The following is a 21,970-nucleotide window of genomic DNA, read 5'->3' on the forward strand; positions in this document are numbered from 1 at the left end:
GCCAGTCTAGTAGGGAAATAATCAAGTAAACATCAGTACAGGATGGGTTTGACAGAATGTGTGGTATCGTGGAGGCACAGAGGCAAGGGTAATTAATTCTTCCAGAGGTTGGGGTAGGCAATAGTCCAAAGATTCTTCCCAAAGTAAACTTGCATTGGTCAAGCTTAGGGAAATCAAGAGGAAATTCAGAATGAGGGAACAGCATTGGTCCGATGGTGTGAAAGCACAACAATCCCTCTGGAAGAAAGCACAGGTTCAGAGAGCTTACTGGGCCCAGAATGTGGTGGAAGGTAAGATTGCTGTGTAGACTGAGAATAGTCATCTGCAAGTCAAGAAGTTTATATTTTGGGCTGGAGGACTCAAGTTAGTTGTATGTATCTAAGTTTTTGTTTTGTTATTAAAGCAAGGAGATTGGTGGTGGTTGTATAAGGGAGTTCAGTAGTGTGAAGGCTACATTGAAATAGGAAGACCAAAGACTGGGAGACCAAGCAGGAAGCTTTGGAGTAGTCTAGTAAAAAGGTAATAAAACCTGATTAAGGTAGTTGCAATGGAAACAGCGAAAGAGGAGGAAAAAATAAGAAATTCAGGGGTAAATCAACAGGACTTAGAGACCCTGTGAGGTTTCAAACATGAGGCTTTGGATTGGATGCCTGATAGATGTGAATGCCATTAATTGAGATCAGGGATATAGAAAGAATCAGTTTCAAAGAAAAGTTAATGTGTTCAGTTTTGACTAACTTGGTTTGTCTATGGGCTACATGGGGAGATGTTTTATCAGATAGTAGCAAGTACAGGCAGGAACTTGGGGTGGAGGAATAGTCAGAGAGAGGGAGTCTGCCTCCGAGCAGGAGTCAAAGCTATGAGGACAGATGAGATACACCGGGAAGTGTCAAGAGGGCTGAGGACAGAGCTCTGGAGAACGCATATTTAACAAGGAAAGTAAGAAATAGAGGGGTGGGAGGAAAACCAGGTGGGGCTGGTCTGCTTAAGTTAAGGATTCAGATGCTTACAGAGACGCAGGTGTGGTAAACACATTTTACTCAGATATTGGAGAACAGAGGACAAATTCATTGTATGGTTTGAGGACACAGAGATGGAAAGCGTAGCACCTCTTTGAAGAGGTTGGTGCTGAAAATAACATGGGGGATAAGATCAAAAGAACACCTTGAAAGACAGGAAATTCTTGAATGTTTTTTCAGACCGAGGGGCAGGTGCAGGGAAAGTAGACAGGGGCGTGTAGGGGGCTGTAAAGGGACGGAGGTCTTGGGGACTGGCCCTCGTCGAGCAGGAGCGCCACTCGAGATGGAGGAAAGGAGGGAAGATGTGCTTTTAGGGTGAATTTATAGGTAGAGAGCATGAAGCTTGAGACCCTGTGTCTCTGAAACTGGAGACAGTTTCTCCTGCTGGAGGAGGGGGGAATAGATGGCAGCATGAGGAAAGTGGAAAAGTTGGGGGTGATGTTGGTGTCTCAGCCAGGGTGAGAGCAGTGGTTCCCAAATCACTGGGACTTTGATGAATATCATTACCCGAGCCTCTCCCACAGGTCATCTCACTTGGTCTAGAGCAGCGGTTGTCTGTGAGGTCCGAAAGGTTGGTGACCGCTGGCCTAGGCCGTGGTCAGCAAACTGCGGCTCGCGAGCCACATGCGGCTTTGGCCCCGTGAGTGTGGCTCTTCCACAAAATACCACGGCCTGGGCGAGTCTATTTTGAAGAAGTGGCATTAGAAGAAGTTTAAAAAATTTGGCTCTCCAAAAAAATTTCAATCGTTGTACTATTGATACTCGGCTCTTTTGACTAATGAATTTGCTGACCACTGGTCCAGAGCAATGGTTCCCAGTGTGGGTGGAGCACACGCCCCACAGGGGGGCAGTTTGACTTTTAAGGGGGACAATTCAAGAATGAGTTATTAACAGTGAATTTTTTGCATTTCTTATGGTTCTAAGGCCTCGTATACAGTATATAAATACATATTGTGACATATTTATGCATTTCACTTCTCTATTATGTTTTGAAACTTTATTTGCTATTTTTTCTTATCTCTTCATACTCTTATTGTTGTTAAGTTTCTTAGTGATTTCTTCCTCAGTACTTCAACTGTCCTTTCGTTCTTTTGTTTTTCTCTTTTATGGATGCCATGTTCTTTGGAAGCTTGTTAGACCAAGTTAATGGTCTTTTAGGCTTCCTCTATGTGAATAGGAGTTCACTTTTTGAATAATAAGAATTACATGTCATGGCGGGGGAGCATCAGGATTTGAGAGATGCTTAGGTGAGGCATAGCCAAGAAAGGCTGGGAACCTCTGATCTAGAGTGAGGTTTGGGCACCTAAAGTGTAAAAGCTCCCCAGGTGAACCTGGGTCAGAGACAGCGTGGTGAGTTAGGACTTTTTGTAAGCTTTGTTCAGCAGCCTGGGAGCAGGCAGGGATCCATCAGGCTGGTGCTGTCGGCTGGATACAGGCAGTGGAAGCAGTGAGAGTGCTGGCCAGAGCGCTGTGGAAGGGTTGGCTCGCAGACTTGCTGCCCCGCATCAGGTGGGAGGGAAGAGAGGAGCATGACAGTGACTGGGTTTCTGGCTTGGGTTTGGTTGGCTTAGTTGAGGAATGTTGGAGGGATTGGATACTGGGAAGGAGGAGTTAATAAAGTGGGAAAGAGCATGGTTACCTCCCCTCTCCAAACCTGTTCTAGCAGTAAAAATGCCAGTACCCATTTTATAGGCTTGTTATTGAGGATCCAATAAAGTAATGTTTGTATCGTCCCTAATGCACAGTAAGTGCCCAATTAATGGTTGTTATAGGTTTATTTTGAGACATGTTGGATTCAAGGTGTCTGTGGAATATCTAGGACAGATATTCTAGCAAGCATTAAAGATAAAGATTTGGTCACACAGGAGAGAAGGGGAAAGGAGTTTAAAGATTTGAGAGTTACTTGTTTATAGACAGAAATTGAAACTACCCATGGATTAGATCACTATAAGAAAATGAGAAAAGGACCACAGATCTTTTATGGTAAAGATCTGTTTCTTGATTCTAGAATTTATGTTAACCATTGTTAGCCTTTTTGTATAGCAAGCTTTTAGAAAGACTTTTATGCCAGTGCTTCCCAAACTTTTATGTCATACCACACAGGAAAGTATGCCATTTACATGGCACTTTGGAATAAACAGTTACACTGTAAGCAGCTGGTGCCACCCAGCTACGCTGTGTGCGGAGGGCATCAGTGTCTTGGGCACACTAGAAACCCGTGTGGCCTACTGCTGGAGAAGGTTCGGTCTGAGACTGACAGAAGTAAAAAGGCAGGCTACCAAAAATGGAAGCCAAGCCAGAGAACAGATTTGGTGCCACCCAGGTGTGAGTTCAAACATGGTCTGCCTTGGATAGAAATTGACAGAAAGCAAACAGATTCTGGGCCTGGAGTAACAATCTCCTTTCAGCCACACCATCGTGTAGTCTTGTTACTGTTGTGGTAACGATGGTTTTGGCTGTGGATAATTATTGGATGCCATCTGATAATTTACATTTACAAAGCATTGTAGTCTGCATTACAAGTAACACAGGCACAAATCCAACAGCACCACAGTCTTAGCTGTTAAAAGACTGACAGCAGGGATGTGGTCATAACCAAATCCCCATTTTCCTGGCCTCTGGTTACCGTTTGGTAGGGTCCTCTTGCTAGCTGGGACAGTTTAGGGCATTTCTGAAAGCATAAGCTTTGGGGTCAGATATATCAGGGTTGGTATCTGGCTCTGCCTGAATTAACTGTGTCACCTTGGGCAAGTTACTTCACCCCTCTGAGCCCCAGTGTTGTCCTTTGTAAAATGGAGCTGACACCGATAAGGCCTTTCTCCCTGGCTTGCGTAAGAGAATGCGTATAATACTTAGCACATGCTCTGGCACAAGCAGAGGTGCTTGGCAGATGGTAGCTGCTGCTGTTATTGACAGCTTCAGCTTATTCATATATACCTATGTTGCCTGTCTCTGCAGCACCAAGATGGTATTTTTTGTTCAAAACGAGCCTCCGCCCCAGATCTTCAAAGGCCATGAGGTGGCTGCGAAGCTCAAGAATGAACTCCGGAAACAAAAGGCAGACTTTCTAGTGTTCAGAGCCCTGGAGGTCTACACCGTCAGTGAGTAATTCTGGGGTGTTGGGAACAAGACCCTATCCAGTGCCCCCTCTCACCTGACAGTCCCCACTGTCCTCAGCCTCATCCCGTTCTCCAGGAACATGGAGATAAGTTCTTCCCTCCACTTCTGTTACCATGAGGGTCCCGACCAGAGAGTCTTAACCAGCCGTCTGTGGGCCCCTGAGTGTTCGGAGGGCTATACATTTTGGAAAAAATTACATCTTTCTTTTCATTAACTTCTGACTGAAATTTATTATTTCCCTTAGTTATGAAGATAGGCAATAAACTACACTGTTAATTGAACCCATGATTTTGAGGCAAAAGCAATCAGGTAATTTCTGTCACACAACATGATGACATACTTTTATTCATCACTATTTCAAAGTTATCAGATGTGAGACTCACTTCTAGATCTTGCTACTTCATTTTTTAATAAAAGCACACATATTTTTTTATATATATATTTTATTGATTTTTTACAGAGAGGAAGAGATAAGGATAGAGAGTCAGAAACATTGATGAGAATCATAAATCAACTGCCTCCTGCACACCCCCCACCAGGGATGTGCCCACAACCAAGGCACATGCCCCTGACCGGAATCGAACCTGGTACCCCTCAATCTGCAGGCCGACGCTCCATCCACTGAACCAAACCGGTCTCTGCACATATATTATTTTTTAAAATTATATTCTTAGCCAAAACCAGTTTGGCTCAGTGGATAGAGCATTGGCTTTCAGGTTCAATTCTCGTCAAGGGCATGTACCTTGGTTGCAGGCACATCCCCAGTAGGGGTTGTGCAGGAGGCAGCTGATCGATGTTTCTCTCTCATCAATGTTTCTAACTCTCTATCCTTCTCCCTTCCTCTCTGTAAAATATCAATAAAGTATATTTTTAAAAAATTACATTCTTAGATATTTTAAAAACACATTCCATGTAATTGCTTTCCTTTATAATACTGTGCATTTTATTTTGCCATTTAAATTATTCAGAGAAGGGAGTCTGCAGGACATGAAATATTAAGAACTGCTGATATTAAGAACAATAAGTAAAACCAATCTGGAATCGCCCTGGCCTGTGTGGCTCAATTGGTTGGTGGCAGGTTCCATTTCTGGTCAGGGCACAAACCCAGGTTAGGAGTTCAACCCCCGGTAGGGGCGAGCGTTTGAGGCAACCGATTGATGTTTCTCTCACATCAGCCTCTCTCTTTCTCTCTCTCCTGCCTCCCTTCCTCTCTCTAAAAAATCAAAAACGTTTGGAACCATGTTCCGGTGGCCTTTCTAGCTGCTCCAGTTGTATCCAACTGTGATGATGTTTGCAGGCAGTGTGTGTAGAAGCTCCTGGAGCAGGTCTTCAGGAGACATCTCGCAGGCCTCTGAACGGGGTGCCTTCCTGCTTTCACCGGCACCGGACGCTGCCCGTCCCCACTCTGACTCCTGCTGTCTCTTCTCCCTTTTCTGCTCCTCTCAGCATGCCAGTTGAACTGTTCTGAGCATGGCCATTGTGATTCCTTTACCAAACGCTGCGTCTGTGACCCTTTTTGGATGGAGAATTTCATCAAGGTGCAGCTGAGGGATGGAGACAGCAACTGTGGTGAGTTTCCTGCTCGGCATTGTGCCAGCTGGTTTAGCACTGACTGGTTCTGAGTTGTGAGTGGGTGGGTGTTGGTGTTTCTGAGGCAGATGAGCAAGCGAGGAGAACTTTGTGTATTTTCTGTTTGCAGAGGATTTTTACTTCTTTCCTCTGCACTTGCTCAAGGTTAGAGGAAAGCTCTGAAGCAGTTGTATAAGAACCAAGCAGAAAGCGCACCAACTGCTCCTGCAACTGCCAACTGCAGCCTACAGCAAACCAGCTGCAAGGCCGTCACTCTGCTCCCCGTCTCTGTTATAGCTCCTTACAGCTGCCCCACTGTCACAGGGACTCAGAGAAGGGACTGGAAAGCAGGACAATTCTGAAGCTTTAAAACTTGAGCTGCCTTCAACTCTGATGTCTCCGCTTCCCTGGGGAGCCCTGGGTCATTCTTATCTACAGAGGGAAGCCATCTCTCGCTCAGACCTCCCTCTACAACCCTGACCATTTGTTTTTCTTGGCAGAGTGGAGCGTGTTATATGTTATCATTGCTTGCTTTGTCATTGTCGTTGCCTTTGGAACCCTGTCCTGGACTGTGATCTGTTGCTGTAAGAGGTAAGTTGGATTATCTTTGGAAATGCATCCAGGCTTCTAGTCCCTGTAGTCAGTCATCACGGACTCCTCCCTTCCTGTCAGTGTTACATTGCTCCGGCCCTCCTCCTCCCGCCAGTGCTGTCAGCGCAGTGATAGGCAACCTGGAGGGGTAACTAGGGTGGGAGTGGGAGGGCCTGGGTATGGAACTCGATCACACCTCTGAGATGTGTGTCTTTAACACTCCATACCTCAGCTGCATGACCTTAGGAGGTCATTTTATTTTTGGCCTTCCTCACTCGCTGGGATTCAGATGAATACAAGTTTTCACATAGTTACAGACTTAAATTAGTCATGATTAAGGGTAATGGGTTTTCTCATTTGGTCTTCCTATCTAGTCTTATAATACTTAATAGTAATGCTTATTATGTTTTCCATTATAAGTAAGATTTCTACATTTACTGTGTGTCAAGCACCATGATAAATTTTATAGATAATCTGTTTTAATGTGCATGACAACCTTTCCTCATCTTACAGATGTCACCTGTCCATGGGACACACAGTAAATAAGGGGTAGAGCTTAGATTCAACCTGCAGTATAACCACATATAAAACAGAAAATTCAAAGAACTTTAAAAAATTCCCACCACCAAAGACCATCACCATTAACAACTTTCTTGGTTTAATGCTTTCCTCTCTACCCACACCCCTCAAGCATAGTTTTCCTTTTCTTTACATTTTTAACCAATCTGCCCCTCAGGTCCACGCTAAGATATCCACGTCTCCCTTGCCCTTTCCTGGAATTGGTGAGGATTATTTGAACAAATTATAGTTGCCAACTTTCCTGGCTGAAAGGCAGGAGAAACAGGTCTTCCACTGGCATGGGCATGGCTGGCATCCTGTGGGGTCCACCTGAACGTCACGCACAGCCTCCTTCCTAAGCAGGGGAGGGGATTGTGTTTTTCAGGCAAAAAGGAAAACCCAAGAGAAAAAGCAAGTACAAAATCCTGGATGCCACGGATCAGGAAAGCCTGGAGCTGAAGCCAACTTCCCGAGCAGGTAGCAGCCCTGGGAGCTGGGGCTGGGGCGTGTGCGTGCTCTCCCTGTGAGGAGCCGCTGTCACTCACAGGTTTGTGCTGGAAAAGCACTGTGTGTCCTGCCTGACGAAGGCCGAGGTGGGCGTGGCCCTGTGCTGGCAGAAGCTGTCTGCTGGACCAGCTCTGATGCCAAGGCTCTCTCAGCAGTCCTTCCACTTTGCAGACAGGCGAGGCCTCCTGCTCTCTTTTGCCTGCTTGTTCCCTGGAGTTTCGCTCTTTAAGCTGTCCTGTGTAGTCAGGCTCAGGGACTGTGGCTCCCCTTTCTGTGCAGACAAGGTGAGGCAGCGATGCAATTAAAGGAATGTCTGCCAGCTGACCTCCTTTCGCTCTCCAGTGTTTACAGGTAGACCCACAGGCTCTGTCCTTGTCTTAGAGCCAGAGGAGGGCAGGTTCCCAGTTGGTTCCAGGGGTGGGGCTGGGAGTCAGGACTGCAGAGCCTCTTTCTCGCTGGGATGTCATGGTGGTTTCCATCCATCATGGATACCACAGGACAGGCAGTATCTATAGATTACCCCTCTGTGAACATGGATCGAGACCACTGTGTACCAGGCCCTGTGCCAGACACCACCTGTGTTATAGCAAACCAGCAAACTCATAAGTACACACAAAGGTGATAATGAAAGGTCTTCATAAAGATTAAGTCAAGCTGAGGCCTGAGGGATGAGTAGAAGTTGGTCATGTAAACATTGGGAGATAGCATTTCAGGCAAAGAGTAGTCAGTGAAGGTCAACTGCTGGAAAGAGCAGAGGACATTTGAGGAAGTGGAAGGAGGCGACATGATGATCATGGGACAAGTGGCATGAGGCTGGAAGAGTAGGGAACTTGCTGTAGGTTCCTTCTAAGAACAATAGGGAGCCACACATAGTTTTAAAGCATTGAATGGTGCAATATTACTTGACATATTAAGAAGGCTACTGTATGAAGGAATTGGAGAGGGGCAAGAGTAAGTGAAAGGAGATTCACTAAAATGTTCTTATGGTAGGGATGATGAGACAGAGGCAAATACACTTAGAGGGGAACTTAATGAGGTTCGTTGTATGTTGTCAGAGGGGCGAGAAAGGATGGTCCTCCCACCAAGCTGCTGCTTTGAGCACCTCTGGGCTGGGTGATGTTACTGCTCGAGATGAGAACGCCTGGAAGAAATGGAGATGAAGTGTTTGTTTCAGGACAGTTATGGATTCGGATGAGGAAATGAGGCTAGAAGATTGACAAGGATCAAACTATGAAAAGATTTGTACATCAGCCTAAGGAATTAAGCATTTATTTTGATGTGATGATAAGTGACATCTTCAAGGTGCTGGCTTTGGGGAAATTAGTCTAATGATAACATTTCATCGATTTAACAGGAGAGACAGGCCAGGGTTGGCTTCTGACCTGACAAAGAATGATAGCAATGTTGGCAGAATATGGACATCTAGTGCAGTGATGGTTTGGGTGAGAGAAGATGAGTTACATTGAAGTCAACAGAACAGTTAAGAGAAGTGTTTATAGGGATCTTCTATATGCTTGTGGTATCAATTAGCACCACATAAGTGGGTCAGGTTCCTCTGGGGAGAATGTTGAGGGATAAGAGAAGAGCCCAGGGCTGAGAAGGGAGGAGGAGCATCATGAAAGAGTTGTCAACAGTATTTGCTGTTGCAGGAAGAGAACTGAGAAGGTGACAACACAGAGTAGTTTCTGGTCGCCTAAAGACCTATAGTAGGGGGGTAAGAAAGCAGCCAAAGGGCTTGTATGCATGCACATTAGCATAACCAATGGACAGGGACACTGGGGTGGTGGGGTTTGTCCTAGGGGGCGGGCATGGTGGTGGGTCAATCGGGAGAAAAAGGAGACATATGTAATAATTAAAAAAGAGAGAGAGCTAGAGTAGTGGTGGATGACAGCAGAAAGTGCAGGTTTTTGTTTTTTTTGTTAATATTTGCCCGAGGATATTTTCCCATTGATTTTTAGGGAATGTTGAAGAGAGGGAAAGACAGAGAGAAACATTGATGTGAAATACATTAATTGGTTGCCTCCTTCATGAACCCCAACCAAGGAGGAGCCTAAAACCAAGGAACATGCTCTTGACCAGAATCGAACCTAGGACCCTTTGTTCTGCAGGCCAATGCTCTAGGCACTGAGCAATACTAGCTAGGGCGAAAGTACATGTTACTTAGGAAATAGGCAGTGTGGAATTGGAGGCCCTAGCTATTTGAAAGTCCTCGTGGAAGCTGAGCTGAAAAGTGAAGCAGCAGCAGGACAGGGCTTCGAAGGCAGCTTCTTCGGATGGGGTTCACGAGATGTCGATGGTTCAGGTGCGGTTCCTGAGGAGGAGGGAGGAGGGCAAGGAGAGAGGAGTCTTAAATGGCACTACAGCACCTCTTCTGAGGAAGGGAGGAAAGCTGGCTGGCCGCACTAAGTCTGGGTTGAAAAGGCAAAATGGGAAGATGGATTGCAGTATGGCAGGCTTCTTGTGAAAGGGGAGGGTAGTGAGGAAGAGCCATGACCAATCGCATCTATGTAAGACGACCGCTGTGTTCTAGTAAAAAGCCTGCTCAGATTGGCCAGAGTCAGAGAGGCGGTCTATTAAAAAGAGAACTGGTGTTGCCCTGGAAGAGGGGGGTAGTCTTATACAGCAAATATAGGCATAAACCTGTTTTAACTGTAAAATTAGGGGGTCGTCTTATACGCCGGAAAATACGGTATCTACACTGAGACTAGGCGAGGCTCAGCAGGCCCTTCTCTTAAGGGCAGCGTCTAAGGGGGTGGTGAGAATGCCCTTGGATTTGGGATGGCTGGCCATGCCACAAGCCCTGGCTCTTGTTTTGGGCTCTTGGATTAGCGGGGCAGCCGAGAGCAGGGTCACAAGTAGGATGAGGGAATGGGACTCGAGACTATATTGTACGAAGTATGGACGTGAAGTTCAGCTTGAAGAAGGGAGTTAGTGGGGGCTGTTGTGGAGGAAGACATGTTGTATCGAAGTGTTTGCTGGGAGCCAGGGTAAGCCTGGGTGAGGGGTGACAAAGGCTGCCAGGTGGAGCATGGGGCAGGCCCCCTCCAGAGATGGGATTCACATTTAACAGCTGTTCTTTTGAATTTTGTTATGCTGTTCTATCAATTTTTAAAAAACATTTTATTGAAGTATATTAGGTCGAACCATGTGAAATTACTACTTAGCTTCTAAAAAAAATGGCATTTTGTAGTTCTAAGAAGTAAGTTATAAAGTTTAATGGGTTTTCACAACTGAACAGGCACATGTAATCAGCCCCCCAGGAGTGCCTCCTTTGTGCTTCTCCCCCCAGCCACTGTCCCCTCCTCCCCTTACTTCTAATTTTTTGGGAGTTTTATATAAATGAAATCAGTGTATTTGGCTCCTTTCACTCAACATTCTATTTATCACAGTCACCCATATTATTAGAGCAATAGTTCATTCTTACTGCTGCACCGGAGGCCCAGTGCACGAAGTTTGTGCACAGATAGGGTCCCTCTGCCTGGCCAGCGATCAGGGCCAACCAGGGGCAACCAGCAGGGAGATCCCTCCCTTGCAGGCACCCACCTTAGCCAGCCTGGCCTACAGCATTGGAACTGTTGGTCTCATATACTCTGACTTCCCTTGTAGGGCTGTTCCAGCTGGCCAGCACTGGGAAGGCTCAGGAAGCCGCCTCTTCCCATCTGCCCCTCCCAGCAGGGAGAGGGGACCAGGACTCCCTGTCCCCAGCTCTTCAGGCTGGGAGGAGGGTGTGGCTCAAGCTGGGAAGGTTGGTGCGCCTGATGCAGAAATCCCTTATCTCCCTTGCAGGCATCAAACAGAAAGGCCCGATGCTGAGCAGCAGCCTGATGCATTCTGAGTCGGAGCTGGACAGCGATGATGCCATCTTCACGTGGCCAGACAGAGAGAGGGGCAAACTCCTGCACGGTCAGAATGGCTCCGTGCCCAACGGACAGACCCCACTTAAGGCCAGGAGCCCCCGGGAGGAGCTCTTATAGCCAGCCACCTGGTCTGTCTCCTCAGGGTAGAGGTTGGCAGTGCTGGGGTCCAGAGCATTGCCAGGCTGGTTCTCAAACCTCCCATTTCAGTGGGCAGCTGTTGTGCCAGCATTCGCTGGTCACCTCCCTCCATATCATCCACAACCAGAGCTGCTGATACCTGGATCCAGAGACATTCTCCAGGAACCTGAACAAAGCTGTGAATGAAGAGGTTTCCTCTTTAACCATCTGGTAGTCCCCTCACCTCTTACCTCCTTTCCCCCGCACATCCTCACCTCAGGGCCTCCGTTTTTGCAAACCCCTCCCCTGCTCTGAGGGTGGACACAGCCAGCTCCCTGTTGGCAGTGTTGCACGCCCCGAGCATCTGCACAGTGAGGGCTGGCTGTGCCCCCCACGCCTGGGTCCAGAACCAAGCACCACCGGTCTACCAGAGCCTGCCCTAAGGCTTCTCTTTGGGATCACTGGATCCGGAGGATGTAGCACCCCTTCTCCTCACCACAGATGCTGGGCTGGTGGTGCAGACATGGTGTCTGGCCTACGCGTAAGGGAGAGCTGGCTATTGTGTCAGAGCAGTGAGGCTGGACACAGATCGCCTCTCCATCTCCTGACCAGAGCTGGCTGAGAGCAGAGCCACAGCTGACTGGAATGTTACGGCATGAAAGCGCATGTGTGCGATTGTCCTGTGTTCTTTGTGTCGTGAGTGTGTGTGTGTGTGTGTGTGTGTGTGTGTGTGTGTGGTCACTCACAACGCAACCCTGACTTGGAAAGACTTTAAGCTCCTTGGAAGAGAGACTTCCTATGGGTGTCTGGGTATTGAGGAATGGGAGCTTTGGGGGGGTAGGGGGGAACTTTTTAAAGAGAAGCTTATAGTTTATACTACTGTCTGTTGTGAGATGATTAAACATGCTATTTAATTGTACCTGTGCCCACCGACTGCTACTGTGCTCTATCACTGACCTGTACCATAGGTCCAGCCACTGGTGCATCCCTGAGAGGTGATGGCCTCCAGCGGGGAAGTCATGGGACTGGCATCAACACTGGCCAGTGGGGCTGGGGTTGTGCCTGTACAGCTGCCTGACTGGTGGAGGAATGCATCCCTCCTGCCCCTGCTGGCCAGCTGCCCTGGCTTTTAGGGAGGGCGGTTTCCTGTCCTTCATTCAATACCCACAGCTCCTCCTTACCCCAGGGCCTGTTGCCAAGGAACCCCAAACATAAGGCATCCTTGCATTTCTGGAATCCCACTAGGTACTGCGCACAGAGGAAACTTACCAGGAAGCAAACTCAAAGAAAACTCCTAGGGTTGGAAGGCTGCAGCCTTGGCCTTCCTGCTTGGGGAGAGGCTGATCTTTGTCCTTACAACTTCCCTTTGGCCCATCTGATAAGTGGAAGGAGCTGAGGAGGGGATCACATACACTGAGAGTTACTCTCTGAAAATAGGATGGAAAGGTGCATGCAATTGGATCATCGGTCCCTGGAAAAGTTTCAGGAGCATGGACGAGGCCCTTGACTTTGGTGGCATCTGTGTGGGTTGGTTTAAGGGGCCTGTACGTTCTTTCTTTATGCCCAGACCATGATTATAACCCCTTCCAACTATTACCCTTCGGTTTGGGGGTGGGGTTGGTGGTGGCTACCTTGTTTCCAGTATTTCCAGCATTAGAGCTGTGCCTGTCTACTGTTGTGCCTCCTGCTGGAAAGAGGTTTGACATTGAAGGGTATTGATCAGGCTTTTTTTGTCACAACAAAACAAAGTAGTTAGCTCTCATGCAAAGGATAGGTCTTAGACAGTTTTCCATCCAATTCTCAGTGCAGATTCAAATTTTCCCTAGTCTAACCCTAACCCTCCCTCACCCCTTCTCACTTCTAAGCTAATCACATTCTGGCAACAATAGCTGTGGGTCCTGTGCTGACTGTCCATTAGAATCGCCTGAGCACGTTTTAAACCACACTAATACCTGGAACCCACACCAGGAGGTTTTGACTTTTGAATATTTAACTGAACTTTTATTAAGTCCTCCTGTAATTTATGAAGCCATACCAAGTCCTGGACTAGGGGGAAATAGCCAGTTGGGTCTGGTAGAAGGTAAAGTACCCAGACGCCCAGTACTTCTGAACCACTGCAGGGAGAGGCCCCTGAAGTTGGGTGAAGAGATCAACTGTTCACCAAACCAAGGTCCTTTCCCAGAACACAGCTCATCCACATTTCCAGACTTCTGCACAATATGGGCAGCAGAGAATTCCGTCTTCAGGCCTGGCCCTTAAAGTTTTCTGTGATGCCCACTCCCTTCCCCTATCTGCTGCCAGAGCAGAGGCGCACTGGGGGAACCTTCTTCCTGAACCACCATCTGGAAGAGAGCTGCCCTACCAGAATGGCCTTTGGATTGTTATGAAAGAAAGAAAAATATATTTTTAAAAACCTCATGTTAAGATTATGGGTCTAAACCTACCAGTTTGGTTCCGTGGATAGGGAGGTTGGCCTGCAGTCCCAGAGAGTCCCTGGTTCGATTCCAGTCAAGGGCACGTATGTTGGTTGCAGGCTCCTCAGCGCCCGGGCTCTGCTCAGGGTGCATGCAGGAGGCAACCGATCGATGTGTTTCTCTCTCAACGATGTCTCTCTTTATTCTTTGCCAAGTTAAATGGAAAAATTTCCTTGGGTGAGGATTAACAAAAAAAAAAAAGAATAAAAATAAAAAGATTATGGGTCTAGGCTCGCTTCTGACACAGGTCTCCCTGAACCCAAATACATTACTAGGGTTGTCAATGATGCCTCAGGATTATGCTGCCTTACACAGCATGGCAGTACTGACAGCCACTGCAGGCGGGGGGTAGAACCGTGAAATTTCAAACCTGCCTCCACTGCCCCACACATCCCAGCACAGCCCAGTAGAGGTAGTTGAGACACCCTTCCCTCCCAATACCCCCTCCCCCCAAAAAAAATAAACACCCAGCAGTGATAGCAGCCATTAGTGAAAAGTAGGGGATTCTGGGAGCTCAGAAAATCAGTTGTCTACCATCCACCATATCCCTAGGGGTGGCCCTTAACTTTTGTAGGTATATGGCATTTTTCTTAACAAAAGCACTGCTACTCTACTATGATTATAGAGGCTCAAATACTGCAGGTAAGAAAACAAAAACTTGTGCTATACCACCATCTAGTGGAAAATAAAGTACCCTACCTTTCAACATGCTGAATTGTTGAAAGCAAAACAGTAAAGTTCACTACCTCAAATGCACAGATATATTATAGGAGCAATGCATCAAATAACATGACCAAGCAAGGTAACTTGGGAGCACACAAAATTAAATGTCCAGAAACCAAACTCAAAGTCATGGAAGATGGTGATTTAGATATCAGAATTCAAGATTGCAACTATCAAGAAATTTCAATGACATACAAGAAAACTCAGAAAGGCAGTTCAATGAGCTAGTTGACTAAAGAGACTGGAACTATAAAAAGAACCAAACAAATTTTGGAGCTGAAGAACTCAATAAATGAGTTGAGGAATGCATTAAAGAGCAATGAAAATAGAGCAGATCAAATGGAAGAGAGAAACAGCTCAAAAATGGCAATCTATTGTAGAAATGACCCAGGAGGGAGAAGCGAACTGAGAGTTTGAAAGGAAAGAACTCTTATGTCCTAGCCTGTGTCCGGTGAGAGCATTAGCCCATGCGCTGAAGGGTCTCAGGTTTGATTCCCAGTCAAGGGCACATACTTAGGTTGCAGGTTTGATCTCAGCCCTAATGGGGGCATGTGCAGGAGCAACAATGTGTGTCTGTCACATCAATGTTTGTTCACCTCCCTTTCTCTCTTCCACTCTAAAAACCAATGAAGAAATATCCTTGGGTGGGGATCAACAAAGAAAAAGTTCTCAGAAAACTATCCAACATTAGAAAGAGAACAATATACGGATAACAGGTATACCAGAAGAAAAAAGAACAGAGAGCCTACTCAAATAATTGAAGAGAACTGTTCCAAACCCCAAGGAAAGAACTGGACTTTATAATAGAGGAAGTGAACATAACACCTAATTATATCAATGCAAAAAGACCTTCTCCGTGACACATTTTATTTAAACTCAAAAATCAATGACAAAGAATTCCCAAGGAAGCCAGGAAGAAAAAAAGACTAACCTAAAAAGGAAACTCCATTAGATGATCAGATTTCATAATAGAACATAAGACAGGAATAATGGAAGGAAATATTCTAAATATTGAAAGAACCATCAACAAGGGTAATGTATCTAGCAAGTTAGTCTACAGATATGAAGGAGAAAGAAGGCTTTCCCAGACAAAAGCTGAGAACTTATCACCATTAGACCTGCATTACAAGGATTGTTGAAAGTAGCTCTTAAAAAAAAAATTATATATATATATATATATATATATATATATATATATATATATATATATTACTATTATTGATTTTTTACAAAGAGGAAGGGAGAGGAATAGAGAGCCAGAAACATCGATGAGAGAGAAACATCCATCGGCTTCCTCCTGCACACCCCCTACCGGGGATGTGCCCACAACCAATGTACATGCCCTTTAATGGAATCGAACCTGGGACCCTTCAGTCCGCAGGCTGATGCTCTATCCCCTGAGCCGGTTTGGGCTGAAAGTAGCTCTTTTATTGGAAACAAAAAGACGAAGGTATACAAAACTGAGTAAGATGACTAACAGAAAGGAAACTATAAATCTACTTCAGAATATGATATTAAACAGTTACAACAAAGATTAATTGGGGGGGGCAGTGAAGAAATGCTACTGCAATGTGGTAATATCATAAAAAGGGAGAATTTGTGACCACAAAGTCATAAAAGTGGAATGGAAAGTGACTTGTGTGGGTACAGGTGAATGAAGATAGGACTGAATCAGAAGATCAAGGACTACCATGTGTATGAAACATTTACATAAACCTAATGCTAACCACAAAACAAATATCCAGAGCTGAGATTCCAAGCATAAAGAGGAAATGGAGAGAAAAAACATAGAAAACCACCAAATTAAAATAGCAGACAGAGCCGAGACCGGTTTGGCTCAATGGAGAGAGCGTCGGCTTGGGGACTGAAGGGTCCCGGGTTCGATTCCGGTCAAGGGCATGTACCTTGGTTGCGGGCATATCCCCAGTAGGGGGTGTGCAAGAGGCAGCTGATCGATGCCTCTCATCGATGTTTCTAGCTTTCTATCTCTCTCCCTTCCCCTCTGTACAAAATCAATAAAATATATTTTAAAAAAATAAAAAAATAAAATAGACAGAATCACAAGGGGGGGGGGGAAGAGATACAAAAGTAGCAAGAAAATATAAATTATCTATAGTAATTACATCAATAATTTCCTAAATGTAAATGAACAAAATATCAATCAAAAGGCATAGAATAGTGGGACAGGTTAAAACACAAATCCCAACTATAATGTTGCCTGTGAGGGACCACTAGAAAGACAAACATAGGCTCAAAGTGAAGGGATGGAAGATGAGACTTCAAGCAAATGGCATCCACAGAAAAGTAGGTGTAGCAGTACTTTAAATCGAACAAAATATTTCAAGATAAAAAAGTTAAGAGACAAAGATGGCTATTTTATAATGTTAAAGGGGACAACTCATCAAGAAGACATAACAAATGTATATTTGAACCCAACCTGATGAGAACACCAAAATACATAGAATAATCAGCAGACCTAAAAGAAAGAAAAAACAGACAAAACTACAATTCCAGCAGAGGACCTTAATACCCCATTGACAGCAATGAGAGATTACCCTGACAAAAAGTCAATAAGGAAATAGCATTAAGTGGCACATGAGACCAAATAGTCTTAGTTGATATTCTACAACATGCCCTCCTAAAACGACAGAATACACATAATGCTTGTAACTGTTGGTCTTCCAACTTTTTCGGTTGACCATTCTTTATCTTTCACATCGAAATCATCACTTTTAAAGCATTTAACCAGTGTTCACAAGTATCTTGAGATGGAGCATGTTCACCATAAACTTCCCAAAGTATAACTTTTTCTTCAAAGTAAGTAATGAATTAAAACTTCCCACAAATGCTTGTTTGTTTGTTTTTTTGGCATAAAATTTAACGTTTTTTAAAATATATATATTTTATTGATTTTCTACAGAGAGGAAGGAAGAGGGATACAGAGCTAGAAACGTTGATGAGAGAGAATCATCGACCAGCTGCCTCCTGCACACCCCCCACCGGGGATGTGCCCGCAACCAATGTACATGCCCTTGACCGGAATCGAACCTGGGACCCTTCAGTCCGCAGGCCGACGCTCTATCCACTGAGCCAAATCGGTTTCGGCAAAATTTAACATTTTTAAGCGTAAAAATATCTATGATGTTAATACCTTCAGCAAATTTTACATATGAAGTTTTGAAGCTTGCTGTCAATACAACAAAATAGCATACATATCAAATCACACACATATCAACATATGTGTAAATCCATCTAGTGAAAAATATCCGCATTATTAACTGGTATGCCTGCTTATGTGGAGATTAAAGATGCTACTGAACAACTAACTATAGATACACAGAGACAAATGAAAATACATCATACCAAAAGTTTTGGGACACAGCAAAAGTAGTATTAAGAGGAAAGTTTATATGTACAGACAGTCCTCAAGTTACGTCGGACTCCACTTACCGTATTTTCCGGCATATAAAACGACTGGGCATATAAGACTATTCCTAATTTTACAGTTAAAACATAGGTTTAGGCCTATATTTGCCTATTTTCGGGATATACTCGGCGTATAAGACGACCCTCGATTTTCGGATGACTTTTTTCGTTTCAAAGGTCGTCTTATACGCCGGAAAATACTGTACGTACATTGTTTTGTAGTTACGTCGCCATTTCCCTTTTATAGTATTAAAAAAAAAAATAGTTGTCATTTCGATATACCGTATTTTTCGGACCATAAGACGCTCCGGACCATAAGACGCACCAGTTTTTAGAGAAGGGAAATGAAGAAAAAAAGATTCTGAAACAAATAGTGTCCTAAAATATTTTATGTGCATTAAAACCCAACATCACAGTCATAAACACATGTAATCAACCCTGTAAAGTAAACAGCAGCATTTAGAACCATTTTAGAGCCGGGCAAGCACACAGAGACCACACAGAGCCGGGCAAGTAAAAAAACTTTTTTTTTAAGTACAATATATGTGTAGGCTATATTTGGACCATAAGACGCAGGGACTTTTCCCCCCCACTTCTGGGGGGGAAAAAGTGCGTCTTATGGTCCGAAAAATACGGTATGTACCTATGTGATTTATGTTTTTTATTATTTATTTAACCCAAGTAAAGGTTAGGGACTATTATCTTTCTTTTACAATTTTTTTACTGTTTCATTTCACTTCATTACTGCTGTGTATGGGCTCCATGTGAGTGACATAGGTGCTTATGTAGGTGGGTTCCGACTTACAGAAAAAATCGAGTTACGTTGCACCATTGGAACGGATCTCCGACGTTACCCCAAGGACTGTCTGTAATCTAGAGTCCCAGTGCATGGATTCATGCACATTGTAAGGAAATTAATTAGCTGAAACCGGTTTGGCTCAGTGGATAGAGCGTCGGCCTGCGGACTGAAAGGTCCCGGGTTCGATTCCGGTCAAGGGCATGTACCTTGGTTGCGGGCACATCCCCAGTAGGGGATGTGCAAGAGGCAACTAATCGATGATTCTCTCTCATCAATGTTTCTAACTCTCTATCCCTCTCCCTTCCTCTCTGTAAAAAAATCAATAAAATATATATTTTTTTAAAAAAGAAAATTATAAAAAATATTTTAATATTGCTATTCGCCCTGTTTCTATAATAGAAGTATCAACCAAATTCGTATTGACAATGACAGATTGAAACACACACATGCGATTGGCACCAGCAAGAGCTTTATATGTATCGCGCATTTGCGAGTCAACTTAGCCTTTTAGAACGCGCCCAATCTCGTCTGCTTTCTGATTTAGCTAAACTTTTTCCAGCCCAGTGAAGCACCCCAACTTCTCTTTCAGGTAATTGTTGGCAACACAGCAGTAAATATCAACATGAAGCAGATTATTACTGTAGATCACCCAGGGAGAACAAAGGTAAAATATTTAATTGTAGCAGTGTTTAACTATATTCTGCACAGTGAGAAAAACTGAAGTCATTTTCAAGGTCCACCATTTCTTACTGTTTTTCAGTTGGGTCAAGTTTCTGAACTTTCTAAATCTCTGTTTCCTAAAATAGCAGACAGAAGGAAAGAAATAATAAATATTAAAGTAGAAATAAATGAAATAGAGATTAAAAAGGCAATAGAGAAAAATTAATGAAACCAAGAGCTGGTTCTATGAAAAGATAAACAATAAACAAATTTGACACGTCTGGCTAGACTAATGAAATAAAATCAAATAAAAGAATGAGAAGTTACGACAACACAGAAATCTAAGGAATATACAAGAATACTATGAAAGTCTATATAGCACCAAATTTGATAACCTAGAAGAAATGGACAAATTCTTAGAAGCATACAAACTTTCTAGGCTGAATCATAAGAAACTGTAAAACCTAAGTAGACCAGTCACTATAGTAAGGAAATAGAGTAATCAAAACCTCCCCCAAAACGCTGGTGAATTTTACCACCCTTCCTCAACCTCTTCTAAAAATACTCAAGAGGGTGCTGCTGCTCTCTCTGAAGTATCCAGGTCCATCCTCGTCGCTGCGGCGACACCCACACCCGCCACCGCCGTGACTGAGCAGATGACCCTTCGTGGCACCCTCGAGGGCCACAATGGATGGGTGACCCAGATCGCTGCCACTCCCCAGTTCCCGGACATGGTACTGTCCGCCTCTAGAGACAAGACCATCATCATGTGGAAGCTGACCAGGGATGAGACCAACTACAGCATCCCACAGCGTGCTCTTCGGGGTCACTCCCATTTCGTTAGTGACGTGGCCATCTCCTCAGATGGCCAGTTTGCCCTCTCTGGCTCCTGGGACGGAACCCTTTGCCTCTGGGATCTCACAACGGGCACCACCATGTGCCGATTCGTGGACCATACCAAGGATGTGCTGAGTGTGGCCTTCTCTGGCTCACGAGACAAAACCATCAAGTTATGGAATCCTCTGGGTGTATGCAAATATACTATCCAGGATGAGAGCCACTCAGAGTGGGTGTCTTGTGTCCGTTTCTCGCCCATCATCGTGTCTTGTGGCTGGGACAAGCTGGTCAAGGTATGGAACCTGGCAAACTGCAAGCTGAAGACCAATCAGTCACATGGGCCACACAGGATACCTGAACACTGTGACTGTCTCTCCAGATGGATCCCTCTGCGCTTCTGGAGGCAAGGGTGGCCAGGCCATGCTGTGGGACCTCAATGCCCTGTGTTTCAGGCCCAATTGCTGCTGGCTCTGCGCTGCCACTGGTCCCAGCATCAAGATCTGGGACTTGGAAGGCAAGATCATTGATGAATTGAAGCAAGAAGTTACCAGTACCAGCAGCAAGGCAGAGCCACCCCAGTGTACCTCTCTGGCCTGGTCTGCTGGTGGCCAAACTTTCTTTGCTGGCTACACAGACAACCTGGTGCGCGTGTGGCAGGTGACCATCGGCACCCGCTAGAAATATATTATTTAGTAATAAAATGGCTTTCTGGCTTGTAAAAAACAAACAAAAAAAAACTCAAGAGGAGGAACATTTCCCAACTCATTTTAGAAGGCCAACATTACCCAGATAATAATACCAAGCAATACAATACAAAAAAAAAAAAAGTTACAGGCCAATATCTCTGATGAACAAGATGCAAAAATCCTAAATAAAATACTAACAAGTCAAATCAATATATTAAAAGGGTCATAAATCATGATCAAGTGGGATTCATTCCAAGGATTCAAAGATGGTTCATCATCCACAAATCAATGTGACATACCACATTAACAAAATAAAACTTCTATGATCATATCAACAGATGCAAAAAAAAAAAAAAAAGCTTTTGAAAAGATACCACATCCACTTATGATAAAAACACTCAATAAAATGGTATAGAAGGAAAGTACCTCAACATAATAAAGGCCATATATGATAGTTTCTTTTCCATTTTTTCTGATTTTATTATTATTTTCTTTTCCCCCCTGTTGTTCATTCTTTAAATTATTGAATTGAATGATTGCTTTATTCATTCATAATCTTTGTTCCCTGAAAATGATTTCATGAAAAGGAAAAATGATTTTAAATCTAATTTTTCCCTCTTGGTTCTGTTTCAGCTATGTTTCCAAATTCAGACATAATAATTTTATCATTCATTAGTCCATTGTAGGTGCTTTCTCATTTCCCTTTTTATTCTAAGGGTTATCTATCTTCCCTTTTACCAAAAATTTTGTTAGTTTTCAGGCTGTTTATGAAGTATAGTAACATCCATATTTATAATTTTTTATTAATTCTATCAGTATGTAATCCACTTTTGCATTAAATCCTTTTTATCCAATACTATGAATATTGCTAACCCAGATATTTCTTAATATTTGTCTAATAGTTTTGCATCACTTTTACCCTTGTTAGATTTTTTTAATTTATCCAGTCTTTTAAATTTTTTACTCATTTATATAAAAATTAACCCATGAATTCCTATTTTATTCATTAGGTTGTACTCTGATACAC

The 21,970-nt window shown here is 44.2% G+C and overlaps 2 protein-coding genes across 9 annotated transcripts in view; both read left to right on the forward strand.

The window, feature by feature from the left end:
- The window catches only part of KIAA0319L (KIAA0319 like), a 101,781-nt gene extending 89,524 nt beyond the window's left edge, over positions 1–12,257 (forward strand). For 6 of the 8 annotated variants that reach the window (XM_036446970.2, XM_036446969.2, XM_045584859.1 and 3 more), the window contains exons 17-21: positions 3,978–4,120; positions 5,586–5,708; positions 6,209–6,299; positions 7,243–7,334; positions 11,151–12,257. In XM_036446970.2, coding sequence (XP_036302863.1) covers positions 3,978–4,120; positions 5,586–5,708; positions 6,209–6,299; positions 7,243–7,334; positions 11,151–11,338 — 637 coding nt within the window. In that variant the 3' untranslated portion in view covers positions 11,339–12,257. Of the gene's footprint in view, positions 1–3,977; positions 4,121–5,585; positions 5,709–5,838; positions 6,144–6,208; positions 6,300–7,242; positions 7,335–11,150 lie in introns of those variants that run through there. The other 2 variants (XM_036446972.2, XM_036446973.2) reach the window with 2 other exon arrangements.
- A 571-nt stretch (positions 12,258–12,828) lies between these two features.
- Positions 12,829–20,938, forward strand: LOC118723134 (receptor of activated protein C kinase 1-like). Its single transcript, XM_045583836.1, is given in 3 exon segments — positions 12,829–12,882; positions 19,918–20,586; positions 20,588–20,938. Coding segments are annotated over 3 exon segments (1,071 nt in total). The 3' UTR covers positions 20,936–20,938.
- Positions 20,939–21,970: the final 1,032 nt, after the last annotated feature.

This window comes from Pipistrellus kuhlii, unplaced genomic scaffold, assembly GCF_014108245.1.
Source record: "Pipistrellus kuhlii isolate mPipKuh1 unplaced genomic scaffold, mPipKuh1.p scaffold_m20_p_2, whole genome shotgun sequence".
In the NCBI taxonomy this organism is placed as follows: Eukaryota; Metazoa; Chordata; class Mammalia; order Chiroptera; family Vespertilionidae; genus Pipistrellus; species Pipistrellus kuhlii.